At 35.0% G+C, this 17,177-nt stretch overlaps 1 protein-coding gene across 1 annotated transcript in view; it reads left to right on the forward strand.

Moving 5' to 3' along the window:
• The window catches only part of DEPTOR (DEP domain containing MTOR interacting protein), a 293,215-nt gene that overhangs the window by 209,472 nt on the left and 66,566 nt on the right, over positions 1–17,177 (forward strand). Inside the window, 2 exon segments of the mRNA XM_053715320.1 lie at positions 2,275–2,345; positions 7,727–7,831. Of these exon segments, the coding sequence (XP_053571295.1) occupies positions 2,275–2,345; positions 7,727–7,831 (176 nt within the window).

Consider the following 17,177-nt stretch of genomic DNA (forward strand, 5'->3'; position numbering starts at 1 on the left):
TCTGGCGGTTTAGGCGTTAATACAGTTATTATAGTGGCGGAGATGTCCGGTCGGCAGATTAGGGGTTAATAAGTGTAGGTAGGTGGCGGCGAGGTTGGGGGGGCAGATTAGGGGTTAATAAATATAATGTAGGTGTCGGCGATGTTAGGGGCAGCAGATTAGGGGTTCATAGGTATAATGTAGGTGGCGGTGATGTCCGGTCGGCAGATTAGGGGTTAAATAATTTTATTATAGTGTTTGCGATGTGGGGGGGCCTCGGTTTAGGGGTTCATAGGTAGTTTATGGGTGTTAGTGTACTTTGTAGCACTGTAGTTAAGAGCTTTATGTTCTGGCGTTAGCTCATAAAACTCTTAACTACTGACTTTTAAATGCGGTAGGAGTCTTGGAGGTAGAGGCTGTACCGCTCACTTTCTCCAAGACTTGTAATACCGGCCTTAGGCAAATCCCATTAAAAAGATAGGATACGCAGTTGACGTAAAGGGATTTGCGGTAGCCAAAAGTCGCGGAAGAAAAGTGAGCGGTACACCTGTACCTGCCATACTCGTAATACCAGTGGGCGTTAAAAAGCAGCGTTAGGACCCCTTAACGCTTCTTTTTAAGGCTAACGCAGAACTCGTAATCTAGCAGATAGTTTCCAATGCCGCAAAGGATTCTGGGTAAGATATGCAAATGAGCTGTCCTGGGGTTGGTCTGAATCACTGTACTAACCCTAGCTAAGCTTAAAAGCTGTGTAATACAGTGATGCTATGGCGTAAAGGAAAGTCTGCCTTAAAAAGCAGGCTAAAAGTAAAAAAGTGAGTCATTGTGAACCTCATTTGCATATATTACCCAGAATCCTTTGCTGCATTGGAAACAATATATTCAGAGAGTTTCTGTGGGAAAAGCAAGTCTTCTGACTAGTCTAGATTTGTAAATGGGTTATACAATGAGTTATTTTCTCTACATTTTATATATATATATATATATATATATATATATATATATATATATATATATATATATGTATGTATATAAAACCTTGAACAGCAAATGCACTCACTGGCATTTAAACTTCTTTATTGCAAAATATACTGTTTCAGGGTTGCCACTGTCCTCAGATGCTCACAGACACAAATACAATAACTTACCATTTATGTACTTTAAAGTCCCGGAAGTTTCCGCCTCCATGTGATCTCTGATGTGTCCATGACTACCGGATGCCGCAGAGCAGCGTCAATAGGAGAACAAACAAATGCTGCTTAAAAACAAAACAAATTTAGAGCATGTCACAAGATTAAATAGCATATTCTTTATATTAATAAACCCTATATCTCATCATTCGAAATAAATAGAACAAAACTTTATTTCCCATATAGCTCTTATTCCTATGGCTATATGCACCAACTATACAGCCTACTCTATATGTTAATTATTCCCCACAAATATCATCCCCGCTAATAACTAGTCTATAATTATCCTAACAGGCATATGTTTTATATATAGCAGTGCCAATCCAGGTGTGTATTCAACCCATTAAGCACCATAGTGCCCAATGTGTAGATCCCCCTGGATTCGCACTGCAGGAGGAGTTTTGCCGTATCCCCTCCACAAGGTGGGGGCGGTACATGGTCAATGATAAGATATCTCAAGTTTGTTACTTTGTGTTGTGCTTGGGCAAAGCGCCTCTCCACACAGGTTGTTCTGAGGTGCCTTTCTCAATGGCAGCCCGAATGGCTGCGCTATGGTTGGCCATACAGATTTGTAGGTCATCTACAGTCTTTCCTACATAAAAAGGCCACATATGTAAACTTTCTAGTTTACTTCCATTAACATAAATAGCACACTCTTTTTATATTTACATGTTTAAGTCATCAGCTCCTACTGAGCATGTGCAAGAATTCACAGAATATACGTATATGCATTTCTGATTGGCTGATGGCTGTCACATGATACAAGGGGAGTGGAAATAGACGTAACTTTGACATTTGTCAGAAAAAAAATCTATTTAAATTATTAAATTATTTCAGTTCACAAGGACCAGTAAATACAGTAGATTTGCATAATAAACAAATGGTAGATTTGCATAATAAACAAATGATAAAAAGAAAATACAATAGCCCTAAGTGCTATTGTATTTTCTTTTTATCATTTGTTTATTATGCAAATCTACTGTATTTACTGGTCCTTGTGAACTGAAATAATTTAAGACCTGGTAGTAAAACAGATGATTTTAGAATGTAAGATGTATATAATTCTTTCTATTATGTCTACAATACATCTTCTTTGTCTCTGCAGTTCTGAAAAGACCGGTTACTGTGGATGAACTCCTGGCACCAGTCGCTCCCTACACAAGAAAGACTCTGACTGTACGTTTACAATATTTTTATAAGTGTTTTCTTAATAATATAGAAACCGTTCATTCATCTTGCGTATAACGGTTAATCTTTCTCCTCTCAAAAACACATTTTCTTAGGCTACACTTCATTTTGGATGAGTCCCATTATAATATAAATCATTAAATCATCAATAGATATGAAAAAGCATAAGATTTAAATTTATAATATGACCAAATAACCCTTTGGATCACAATTATAACTGATTACATTTTGTTCCTGTTGAAGAGTCTGATAAAATATGAGTATTACATTTGCACAAGATAATTTTTAATGACTAAATATATAACCTGGTGACATGATTAATGTTCTATCCTCTCATTATAAGCAGCACAATGAATATATAGATTATTTCTTTACTCACCGTAGCAGCCAGTTCACCAATGAGATGAGACCCCGCCTCCAGGCTGCTTAACATGCACAGGGTAGCCCCCATTAAAATGCTTTAAAAGGAGCAGTATGGTATTTTATTTGCAACTTTATTTGTTATTATTGGCCTCAGGACAGAATTGGGACAGAAGTTACTAGCCTTTATGGATTTAAGCATACATGTTTTGTAGCATCTGCTAACTCACATTATTTTTTCACTCTTTAACAGGCCCGAAGTAAATGTAAAAGTAAGTGGACCCAAAGGCTTAGGTAGGAGGTAGATGGCCATATACCTACAGACTGGGTACAATCCTTCATATGGCCTGCTCTGCTGTTGTAGAGAAACAAGGGTAGTTGGTTAGTAATTACCTTAAGACTGTTGAGTGGCACAATTCTAGGCAAAACATCCAGTTAATCCAACAATAGTGAAAACACATATAAAATAGAGCTATTATGAGGTTTTATAGAGTCTCCTTTTTAAAAAAATATATGCATAACCTTGACATGAAAAAAACTTTAGATAGCTATGCAAATGTAAAAGTTGTGTACCGTGAGGCATTACAGAAAGAACAATTATTGGCTAAACAAATGTTTTCCAATTTGTGCTGACATTGTTGGGAGGATAGCATATGGCCACATGCATGTGTGCAGAGTATGTTGGGACAGGTAAGACCCTAGAGAAATGCATGCAGTGTCACAAAGTATAGCAAATGCTGGTCCTAGGGATGTCCCGAGTTCTGTTTTGAAAAGGAGTTAGAATCAGCGCTTATTTCTACCTAGCCAAATACATAAATGGTCCCTCTCAAAAAGACCAAAGAGTGAGGTAAAGAATAAAAAGAATAGTACTGGCGCTTACAGCTGAGGTAAGGTGATCAAAATAAATGAGTGATACTCAGTATGGTTTAAATGAGGTTTCAATGGTAGCTAATGCAACCAGAGGTGAGAAGGAAAATAAATTTTAGGTAACAATGGTCAAATATCTTTGAGATTCATCCACATGTGGTTGCGCTATTAATTATGTATAGTGGCTATTAAATACCATAATACAATAAGAAAGCTAAATTGTATTTATATAAAGACAAAAGTCAAATATTATATAAAAACACATTTATTAAATACAATATAGAGCAGGGGTGTCCAAACTTTGCTCTCCAGAGGTTTTGGAACTACATTTCCGATGATGCTCAGCCAGCATTTTATCTAGCTGAGCATCATGGGAAATGTAGTTCCAAAACCTCTGGAGAGCAAAGTTTGGACACTCCTGATATAGAGTATAAGTCATAAAATCCTAAATAATAAAAAGCACATGTGTACCAAACGTATATCTAGTGTAGTGTAGTGGATAAAATTTAAATAGCCTAACTCTAAGGATGAGCTTGAATAAGCAAATTACAATAGGTAGGTGAGAAAAGTATCCTATACACTGATAAAGCAACTATGTCACTAGGCTAATCCTAGAGTCAGATAATTGCGGTAGCTGTGCTCTTAGTAGAGCTAAAAGATAACAAAAGGTATTAATATATAAATAGAAGATTAAGAATAAAAATAAAATAAAATACAATGCAAACTGCTAACTAACTGGACGTCCAGTATTACCAATATACAATTGTATCATTAAAATACAGTGGGGAATTACTGCAAAATTTCTTTTACATAAAGGTCTAGTGAACAGACAAATTAATTAAACCAATACCGGTAAGAAAGGGACTTGTAGTTGGTGATAACCAAAACAGAATAGCTGGTGGTAGTGGGGACGTTTCACTCTCATATGAAGTTGATCTTGCTCTCGCGAGTATTGGATCACACTAACATATGAGAGGGGTACCTGCAAGTTGCCGAGTTCTGTTTTGCCCAAAAAAGACCCTGCAAGATTAGTACTTCAATGTGAAATACTTTTAATGTACCATATTATTAATCTATTTACATACATAATGGGGTGGATTTATCAAGCTCTTTTCTCCACTTCGACTGCAGGTTCACACAAGCGAACCTGCAGTCACAATTTATCAAGCAGCGGTCATTAGACTGCTGCTTCCCAGCCCTGTTCTCCACCTCTTAGGTGGAGAATTTTAATCTCCCCAGTCTCTTCTGACCGGGGACATTGACAGCTCCTACCCAGGCGTTATTGGCTGTGTGCTGGCAGGGGGGTGGGTTACATTCAAGCGCAAAGGAGAGGTGCAATGGTAAATGCAGTCAGTGAATTGCTGCCCACCTGAAGAGATGCCGGACGGACAGGGGCAAATATGTACGCCCCTGTCTGCCAGTGTTTGATAAATTGAGCCCATGTAGATGAGTAAAGACTGCTACATCACTGCTTTATATTATGATAAATTGCATTTGTGATTTTGTTTATAACACTTTCCTTAAATTATACCCATTAACTTAAATGTGGTTCTGGTTCTGCAACAGTGCGCTTCACTGGCAAATTGACTTCCCCTTTGAATAAATTAAGTTTCTTTAGTTAATGTGACAATATGTGAAAATATTTCTAGCATCGATTTAAAGGGAAATTAAACACTAAATAAATGCTAGATAGAATGATACATTCAAAGAAAAGATTAGTCTGAGAAGAACATGTGGATGTATTTTTTAAAGTTTAAAGGGACATGAAACCTAAAATATTTCTTTCCAATTTACTTATAATATTTGCTTCATTCTCTTGGCATCTTTTGTTGAAGAAGCAGCAATGCATTCCTGGGAGCTAGTTAAATGCATTGGGTGAGCCGCCATGAAGCATATTTGTGCAGCCACCAATCTCAGCAGCTCCTGAACCTATCTATATATCATTTTAAACAACAAATACCAAGAGAACTAAACAAATTAGATAATAGAATTAAATTGGAAAGTTGTTTAAAATCACATGCGCTATCGGAATCATGAAATAAAATATTTGGGTTTCATGTCCCTTTAATTAATTGTTTAAATATTGACAAAATAAGTGTAAATTTTAGTGTCTATAAAGCAATGGGAGCTGCCATGTTGTTACTTATGTTTTTTTCTCTGGTGAAGTCAATTAGAGACAGTTATAAATAAATCACTAGAGTGTGTATCCAATGACTGTGTGAAATATGTGTTCTGCACTTCCTCTTTTAACAGAAACGGTAAAACACCTGATTGTTAGAATGAAATTACAGGCAAAGGAGACAAAATAAATAATGAAAGTATATTTTAAAGTTTTTTATACACAATTTATCATTTTATATTACAAGGTTTTTAATGTCCCTTTAAACATGATGATTATTTTTCTTTGTCAACAAAATGTGAAGCAAAGCTGTTGACATTTAAACTGGAGCAAATACAGCAGTGTCAGCTGTGCACTTCCTGATAATGCTCGATAAAGCTGAGTGAGTGTTAGATACTTCCTCTTAAAGGGACAGTTTACTCAAAAATTTTCTCCCCTTTAAATTGTTCACAATGATCCACTTTACCTGCTGGAGTGTATTAAATTGTTTACAAGTAGCTCCTTTACCCTTATATTGGCATTTGAAATTGTTGATTTAGCATGTGGTATCCCCACCTATTCTGAAAGTTTGTGGCCGCGCGTACCAGCTATAGATAAGCTTTGTAAACACAGCCAGCAGAAGAAATTACACTCCCAGTGGGTTATAGAAGAGATAAGGTAATAAAATGTTGATTTTCCATTGTTCTCTCAAAGTATTGGTGATTGTTTTAAGGACAGATATAAGATAAAGAAGCATGTATATGTACACAATGTGATACAGTAATGAGATCTGATTATACCTACAAGCTCAACCCATTTTATTAGGTTGTGGCTTCAAAACACAAAATCAGAGCTTTAATATACACAAATAAGCCTTAAAAGCTCATTTTCATACATTTTTTACTCTGCAGTTGGTAAAAAAAGCAATTGTAAACACATTAAGGGAAAAACTATTTTACAGTATACTGTCCCTTTAATGCTCATTGGCTAATATGTATAATTAGCATTAGAAGGAGGAAGTCCATAGCTGTTAATGCTTAATTAGTTAAATGTAAATGTAGTCAGCTTTCAGTACTAAAAGTCAGGTTTGTCCACATAACATTTTTGAGTGTATTACACTTTTCCTGTCCACTGCCCTTGAGAATTTGAGATGGGGTCTGGTCTGTTTTAAATAGAATTTACTGTTGTAAGAAATACCTTTTTTTTTCCGGAAGCTAATACTTATTTTTTCCTGCAGTTTAGATTGTTCTTAATTGGCAATGACTTTCAAATAGTTTTTCAGTGTTAAAAATTACTGCCATATAATAGGGAAAAGATAAAATAGATTTAGCATTTCCTGTAATAAATAAAGGGCCATTATAGTGATAAAATTATTTAGAGCATTTAATTTCATCATTAGTGACAGGGCTATGTGTTTAAACGCCAATAAGGGGTTAAACACACAGTTAAAATAACACTCGGGACCGTCAGAGCAATGCTGGTCCCAAATGGAAACTGTCTCCAATAAGCAGCTCTAGTCAAATGACCCAGCTGTGTAACAAGCACTGCTTAATGGATCAGCTGCAGTTTCCTCTTGGGATCTGTAGTGCTCTGCGGGTCCTGAGCGGTAATTTAACTGTGCGCTTAACCCCTTTGCCGGGCTTAAAGCTTTGTTGCATCGCTAGTGGTAAAATGACATGCTCCAACAAATTAGAGCATTTCATTGTAATCCTATCACGGCCCTTTAAGAATGTTCTTAAATAAAATGAATGTAGGGAATTGATGACACCATTTATATAAACAGATTTATCAGTTACTATCTGGAATAATTACATTTCCTAAATGCAACAAACCTAGAAATGACAGTTGTTGCTATCAGTTTATTACACCGTTCTATGGCTTGTGTCATCAATTACAATATTAATTAAAATGAGTGTGTGTTTAATGTAAATGATTATATGGTTCCTTTAGGAATACAGTAGTTTACATATTCTGACAGTTTGGTTATTATGTTAATATTGTGTGAGTTTCCTTGTTTGTATAAAATCTGCATGTTTCCTTGTAGGTTGTCAGTGATGCCGTAGGATGGGGGTTTGTGGTGCGCGGGAATAAACCGTGCCATATTCAAGCGGTGGATCCAAGTGGTCCTGCAGCTGCTGCAGGCATGAAGGTACATTGTACTTCCATAATTATATTTGTTTCAGTATTAGAATAGATTTATTGTGCGTGCACACACAAGGAATTTCTCTTGGTGAATGAGCGTTATACATACAATATCACAACAGATGCATAAGTAAAACGAGATACAATGTACAATAATAAGACTTATGTGCAATATATACAAGAGACTGTATTACCATAGAGTATTGCACTAACAGTAAGGACTGCAATAGATATGGTAGTGCTCTACTGGGAAGGACCATAGAGGTGCACTAATTGTTCATAAGGTAAATGGCCTGTGGGAAAAAGCTGTTCCCAGATGTTCTAGTACTCAGTGCTTTCAGATGCCTTCCAGAAGGCAACAATTCTAATTGTTGTGGCCAGGGTGAGAGGAGTCACTAATGATTTTGCTAGTCCTTTTATAATCTACTGTTATTGTTTGTATTAAACTCTAAGGGGTAGATTTACTAAGTGTCGGGCGGACTTGATGCGCTGAAGCTAATCATGTCCGCCCAATATCGCATACGCTGTCGGCGTTTAACATTGCACAAGTATTTCTGGTGAAATGCTTGTGCAATGCTGCCACTTGCACATTCACGGCCAATCGTGGGGTGTCAATCATCCGGATCGGATTGGGATTATGCAGTCTGCCACCTAAGAGGTGGCGGACAAGTTTAGGAGCGGCGAGCCGGAAACATCAGGCGGAAAAAGCAGCATCCGCTGTTTATTAAATCTCCCCCTAAGTATTAATCAGCACAAACGGACATGTTAGATTGGGGATTAAAAATAATTACAATTCACAAACACTTTTTTTGCTTTTTTTTCAGTTACACGCAGAAGGTTATTCTGCAATGGTCCCTATGATAGACTATTTAGCTTTTATATATACCCCAAAATGTGTTCAGAAACTTTAAAAACATGCAGGACAGTGTTATTTCAAACTTGCCTTTTATTGGGATGTATAACTTTACATATTATTTATATGTGCTCCTTTTTAAAATGACTTCATCTTAGTATCTTTAATATATGTGCTGGTAGAAGCGATTCTAAATGAGCATAGATTTTGTGTGATTAACCCCAACAGCATGGTTAAACACATAGGTAAAGTCCCATTCTTGATCTACAAGCCAGTGAGTAAAGAAGGAGCGGAGTCACAAAACAGTCTGTACAAGTTTTTAGTGGGACTTTGCCTATGTATTTAATCCCTTTGCAGAACTATAGGAATAGTAAACATTTTGAGATTTTATTATAAAGAGCTAGATTACAAGTGGCGCCCTAACTGCTGCTCACTCGCGATATTGTTTTTTTGTGCACACCTAAAATAGCGTGCATATTACGAGTTGAAAGTAAACACGATTGTGAGAGCGCAATAGTATTTTATGCTCGTCGGGTTATTGTGACTGAAGCCCTCATGTAAAGAGTAGTGCGTAATTTTTTTTTGTAATAAACACAACATAAATGCATTCAAAATTACAATTACACTCATATAAACACTGTCTGATAAAAAATATTCATATAAATATTAAAAAAAGTTATTAGTTAAAAGGTATATGGTATATGTAAAGGGATATATTATATATATTCATACATATACATGACTAAATATGTGTATGTATTTTTATATATATATATATATATATGTATTCATGTGTGTGCATATGTATTTAAATATTTATGTGTTTTACTGTATATTTACTGTACATATCTAGCATTTCAATGATCTTCACTTACAGAATAATGTAATTTGTATTGTGTATATATCTATATATATATCTATATATATATATATATATATATATATATATATATTTCTATAGCTATATAGGTATTGCTATCTATTTTAAATTAACATCAGATATATAGAAATATACTGTATATTTAATAATAAATATTACATTCTATGTAACGTGCATCTGCATTCGTGCTTTAGATCTAACACAGTGTTGGGTTAGCGCAAATGAAGAATTACTAATCTTATATTGAGTTATTGAAATATTAAATTTTGAACAAAAATTAATAATAATTAGTAGAACATATTATAGATATTGTAAAATTATATATATAAAAAAATTAAATATATTTTTAATATATTTAATTGAGGCTAGCAATTCTTCATTTGCACTAACCCAACACCACGTTAGACCTAAAACGCAAAACACGACATGCTACCCAACCTGCACAAACAGGTTCTAGCGAAGTTTAAGCTCGTAATCTAGCCCAAAATGTTTAATTATGTAAAACAACTTTGCAATATACATTTATCATTTATTTTCTACCCTTTTCCTGTAATTGAAGTCTGAAAATATCCAATTCTGACAACTGTAAGGGCTTCACTAATCTAACCCTGCCATATAGCTAATCCTAACTGACTTCAGCAGGTATTATTAGATATGGAACTGCAAAACAATGAATATTTCGCTAACATAATGACTGTCATTAGTATTATCTTCTCCAATAACAATTCAGGATTATTTCCTTCAAACAAGAAAGGTGGTAGGTGGAGTTAAGCTATTGAAAAACATTGGCAGCAAAAAAGTAAATAGAATCTTGTAATTTAAAGGTTTTTACTTTACTTTTGAATGCATAGTTATTTAGATGCACTAATGCAAAATGCATACATAAAAAAAATCTAATTTACATTATCTAATTTAAAGGGACATGAAACCCATTTTTTTTCTTTCATGATTTAGAAAGAACATATCATTTTAAATAACTTTCTAATTTACTTCTATTATCAAATTTGCTTCATTCTCTTGATATCCTTTGCTGAAAAGCATATCTAGATAGGCTTAGTAGCTGCTGATTTGTGGCTGCACATAGATGCCTCATGTGATTGGCTCACCCATATGCATCACTATTTCTTCTACAAAGGATATCTAAAGAATGAAGAAAATTAGACAATAGAAGTAAATTGGAATGATGTTTAAAATTGTATTCTCTACCTGAATCATGAAAGAAAAATGTTGGGTTTAGTGTCCCTTTAACTATCTCTCTCTCTTCTCTCTGTATCCTTTGTTAAACTGTGGCTTATTCAAAGGACATAATTGTCAAAACTAAAATGTGCGCAATTACATTTTTATTCTGAATAGAAGGATTTTTGCAATATACTTATATTAATTTTTACTTGAAGCAGTTTTTACTATGAGCATTTGAGAAACAAATGAACGTTTGCTGCAATGTGCACCTGAATTGAGAATGAGTGCATGTTTAAAGCCAAGAGAAGTGCCACTCTGGGTAATATTCTGTCTCCAAGTATGCTCAAGGATGGTGCATCTCAGAACACATGGCTACATTGTAATGGCACCTATAAATGTGGGAGACGTGTATGCACCTCGTGTGATCACATCCAGGTTGGAAAAACATTTACCTCCTTTCATTCTGGGGAGGTTTTTGAAACAAAAGGTTGTGTCAATTGTAAAAGTACATTTATTATTTATTTAATTGAATGTACACAATGTTCCAGGCATTATATAGGCAGAACTACTAGAGATGTAAGTACCTGGATTAGGGAACATGTTTTCTATATATCGAGTGAAAAACCCTGCTCTGCACTATCTAGACATTTCCTGTACACAACCAGGATGTGAGTAGTTTCAGTTGGAGAGCTATTGAACAAATTAAAAGACCCCCCCGTGTGGAGATAAATTATCCCTGCTTTGCCGGCAGGAGATTTACTGGATATTCAGGCTCAATAGCTTGGTTCCGTCAGGTTTTAACTCGGAATATGATATAATTAATTATTGACACTCTAATTCAGCCTGTGTCCAGTAAGGTAATTTCTCTGACTCCGCATCTATGGGGGGACTACTCTAACCTGCTCCCTACATTTAGACAATTACTTTCTATGTACACAGATGTAATCTGAAGTTATTCGGCCTTATTACTTTGGCATAACTTTTATAATATATACGGTATACCCATTCTCCATTTATGATTGCGTCATATGCATGCGTATTTATACTCCCTTCTAAGACAGCTGGTGTGTATATGTATACATATGATTGGGAACTAGATTATATGTTTACATGCATGTGTTTCTGCTCATTATCCTTTGTATTCTCACCTAGGTCTATTATGTAGGTAAATATTATGTTTATCTTGTATTCACAGGGTGCACAATTTTACATAATGTGAGCTTGATATATATACATGTCTATAATGTTTAGAGTAAAGGTAAAGAGTGAAATATTTATGTCCATTAATGTATACATGGCTATATGCGCTAATGGCGCTATTATGTATTTATTGCTCCTGTTTATCATGTTCCATAATATCCACTTTTTGTCCTTAATGGAAATTCTGTTCTTTTTATATATATATATATATATATATATATATACATTGTTTACTTTCTGTGTATCTGTGTCTTTAAGAGGCATTAATTTACTAGCCAGTGGTTTTAACCAATTAGATTGTGGTTTTATCCTTGAAATTCTACACACAAGTGTTACTCTTTATGTCTATGATTACGGTCTCTGGGACCGAAACCGGTCAGACATGTTTTTGGCTTGGATTGCTTTTTCCATCCTCCTGTATCCATGTTTTAATCGTGCATTGAAATAAAGTTGGTTTTATTTCATACTTTGGAGGCTCCTTGGAACTTTATCGCTTTTTTCATAATAGACGCTCACGCCACTGTTACCAAATGAGGATGACGCTAAAAGAAGCTATTCATTTCCCATATTGAATAAAAAATGTTTAATAACATAATGAAACATATAATAAAATCGGATGCATCTGTTTCAAACGTATTAGTTGTACAATATGTCAGTATAAAATATACAATAAAATCGGTGTATAATATCAGTGGATAATCTTATCCGTGGTATTTTTAAAAAGTCTCTCCTTGATGAAAGATACAAACCTTAAGGCAGTCTTAGTATATATTGTATCGATGTCCTGGATACTATTGTAATTCTTTACTCACTGTGGCTGTAATCGGAATAACAATACAATACACGCCACTGCTTGCTGTATCATCAGAACTGGTGTTTAAATTAGAGTGCACAGGACACTCGTAGCATATGTATGTATGCCTCTAAAACAGTTATTCCTTTAACTAAAAGCATTTCTTCTAATACAAACATGCTTATATTCAAAAAAGAAATGCATTGATTCAAATTTTAACTGTTTGCTCCCTAAAAACCCCTTTGTGACCAGATCATTTTTAATATTCTTACCAGGACCAGGGCTGTTTTTACATTTCTGCAGTGTTTGTGTTTAGCTGTAATTTTGCTCTTATTCATTTACTGTACCCACATATATTATTTACAGTTTTTCTCGCCATTATATGGACTTTCCTAAAGATACCATTATTTTTATTATATCATATAAATTACTATAAAACAAATTATAAAATATGATGAAAAGTTTGAAAAAAGATACTTTTTCTAAATTTGACTCCCAAAATCTGTTCACATCACATCTACAACCATCAAAAAACACCCATGCTAAATAGTTTCTAAATTTTGTCCTGAGTTTAGAAATATCTAATGTTTACATGCTCTTGGTGTTCCCCAAGGGTCAGTTATTGGGCCTGTTTTGTTTAACATTTTCATAAGTGATATTGGAAGTGGGCTTAAGGGGAAGGTTTGCTTGTTTGCTGATGATACAAAAATTTGTAACAGGGTAGATGTTCCTGGAGGAGTTGATCAAATGAACTGTGATATTAATAAACTAGAGGACTGTTCAAATAAATGGGATCTGAAATTTAATATTACCAAGAGCAAAATTATGCATATTGGATCCAAAAACCCAAAGGCCAATTATAGTCTCAATGGTACATTACTGACTGTAATTAAAGAAGAAAGGGATTTGGGAATTATTATTTCAGATGATTTAAAATTTGGTACACAATGCCGCAGTGCAGCCAGCAAGGCCAGTCAAATGCTTGGTTGCATTGGAAGAGGTATTAGTAGCAGAAATAGCAAGGTTCTTATGCCACTTTACGTATCATTAGTTAGACCAGATCTGGAATACTGTGTACAGTTCTGGAGACCATATCTTCAGAAAGATATAAATAAACTAGAAGCTGTCCAAAGGAGGGCTACTAAAATGGTACATGGTCTAAAATATAAAACGTACAAAGAAAGACTCTATGATCTAAATATGTATAGTTTAGAGGATAGAAGGGAAAGAGGTGACATGATAGAAACCTTCAAATATATGAAGGGACTTAATAAAATAGAAGCTGAAAGCATTTTTCACAAAAAAATTAATGCCAAAACAATTAATGCTAAAGTTAGAAGGTAGCAGATTCAGGAGAAATTTAAGTAAGCATTTTTTTTACAGAAAGGGTGGTGGATTCATGGAATGAACTTCCATTTGAGGTGGTAAACACAAAGACTGTAAAGGAATTTAAAAATGCCTGGGACATGCATAAGGCTATCCTAAGGAAAAAGTAACATGTAATATTGGTAGACTTGATGGGCCTTTTTGGTTCTTATCTACCGTCAAATTCTATGTTTCTATGTTTCTTTGCTTTTTTTGTAAGTTATAGGGCAATAAGTACAAGTAGCACTTTGCTATTTCCAAACCATTTTTTTTTTCTCAAAATTAGCGATAGTTCAATTGCAACACTGATATCTGTCAGGAATCCCTGAATAACCCTTCACACACACACACATATATATATATATATATATATATATATATATATATATATAGAGACATATTTAGTAGACAACCCAGAGTATTGATCTAGGCCCATTTTGGTATATTTCATGCCACCATTTCACCGCCAAATGTGATCAAATAAAAAAAATTGTTAACTTTTTGACAAAATTTAGATTTCTCACTGAAATTATTTACAAACAGCTTGTGCAATTATGGCACAAATGGTTGTAAATGCTTCTCTGGGATCCTCTTTGTAGAGAAATAGCAGACATATATGATTTGGCATCGCTTTTTGATAATTATAAGGTCGCTAAATGCCGCTGTGCACCACACTTGTATTATGCCCAGCAGTGAAGGGGTTAATCAGGTAGCTTGTAGGGTTAATTTTAGCTTTAGTGTACAGATCATCCTCCCACCTGACACATCCCACCCCTGATCTCTCCCTGACCCCTCTCAAACAGCTCTCTTCCCTCCCCCACCCCACAATTGTCACCGCCATCTTAAGTACTGGCAGAAAGTCTGCCAGTATAAAAATAAAAGGGTTTTTTTTTTCAATATATTTTCTACAGGGTAGTACCCCCCTTACCTCCCTGACCCCCCACAAATAGCTCTTACCCTCTAAATATTTTTTTTTAGCTGCTCCCCCTCATTCCCCTACCACCCTAATCCCTTCCAGATAATTTTCCTACTACCTATTATCCCACTCTCCAGCCTTCCCACTTTACACTTTGTCTATAGTGTAAGCGGTCCCACCCACTCCCACCCACTCACGCCCCCCTCACGCCCTTCTCACACACCCTCCAGCCATGGGCCGCCCACCTGCCTCCCTCCTATCCCTCCCACGCTACCAACGATCGGCATCATCGCTGGCCGATGCAGAGGGTATTGCACGATGTCTCAATATCGAGGCATCTCTGCAATACCCTGAAAGCGGCTGGAAGCGATCACGATCGATTCCAATGCTTAAAACCCCAGAGGACGTCGTTAACGACCGTTTTTTGTAGGATGTGCCTGGCACGTCCTCGGTCGTTAAGGGGTTAAAAGGATATTAAAGAGTAAAGGCATGCTAGACATAATGATGTATTTGAAGCAAAGATTAGCCCTATTAATATGTAGCTATATATTTTACCATTATATTAGTTATTTAAATATTGATGAAATAAGGGTAAAAGTGTAGTTTCTATAAAGTACTCTTGATTCTATAATGTAATGGGTGCAGCCATGTTTAAAATAGTTTTCAATGTAGCTTTGACTTCTGTTAAGAACAATTAGGAAATATATATACATAATAAAGTAGAATATACAAGTAATAAAGTAAAATTGTGTAAACAAGGTTGTGTGGAAAAACCACACAAGCTTGTTTGTATTAGTTGGTTTTAATACCTGTTTTATATCTGTTCCTAATTGTTTTCAGCAGGACAGTGAGATAAACTTGGCGGCGTCCATTACTTTATAAAAACTAAATTACAGGAAAAGGAGACAAAACAATAAAGAAATTATATTACAAAGTTTTTTTTTTAAAATTACACAAAATTATCCCTTTAACATGGCAAGATCTGTGTTCCATGTGAAAACAGGTCTAACATATCCTTTCTTGATTTCAATCAATATACAGTGTACACATTTGTTTTAATTTTTAATAAATAATGGAGTCAATTATTATTTGTTTTCCAACTATACTACAGGTTGCTAGGCAACATCATATGTATTTTTCAGTTTCCTCAAATTACCAACTCATATAATGAGGGAAAACCTTGCACTGATTCTAAAAATTGAAAATGCCTCTCACCTGCCTTATGGTTAAATGATCTGATGTAGAAATTAGATACACTGCAAGTTAAGCTTTTTTTTTTTCTCTTTTCTAGTCATTAGTTTCACAGGAGACTTAATATAGCACCTAAGGCAGCTGCTATCAGGCACATCTGATCTTTGGCATTTAATATGACTTTAGCAAGCACCACCATTAAAGGCTGTTTTATATCATGAAATCAAAGAGCACATTTTACATGTTATCAATATCAGATGGTTAATTAGACATGTTAGACATTTAATTAAACAAATGATGTGCTATAATTAATTGGTGCATGCAATTTGTCCAAGTCAATGGTTAATATTTATTGTGTGCGTGATAGTGTAGTGCAAGTAACAGTATCCATGTCAGATAATGCATATGCATAATTTCACTCTGATAATAGAGTTCCTGCTCTAAAATTATTTTTCTCAGATAACGCTAGAGCACAAAAATTCTGCTCAAGTGAGTTGTTTGCTATATAATTTAAAGGGACAATCAAGTCAAATTGAAACTTTCATGATTCAGATAATGCATGCAATTTTAAACAACTTTCCAATTCATTTTGTTCATCAAATTTGATTGTTTCTCTTGGTATTCTTTGTTGAAAGTTAAACCTAGGTAGGTTCATATGTTAATGTCTAAGTCCTTGAAGCCGCCTCTTATCTCAGTGCATTTTGACAGTATTTCACAGACAGTGCTGTTTCATGTGTGCCATATAGATAACATTGAGCTTACGCATGTGAAGTTACCTAGGAGTGAGCACTGATTGGCTAAACTGTAAGTCTGTCAAAAGAGCTGAGATAAGGGTACAGTCTGTAGAGGCTTAGATACAAGGTAATCACAGAGGTAAAAAATATATTAATATAACAGTTTTGGTTATGGAAAAGTGTGGAACGGGTAATAAAGGGATTATGTATCTTTTTAAATAATAACAAATTTCAAGTAGACT

The sequence above is a fragment of the Bombina bombina genome, chromosome 5 (assembly GCF_027579735.1).
Source record: "Bombina bombina isolate aBomBom1 chromosome 5, aBomBom1.pri, whole genome shotgun sequence".
In the NCBI taxonomy this organism is placed as follows: Eukaryota; Metazoa; Chordata; class Amphibia; order Anura; family Bombinatoridae; genus Bombina; species Bombina bombina.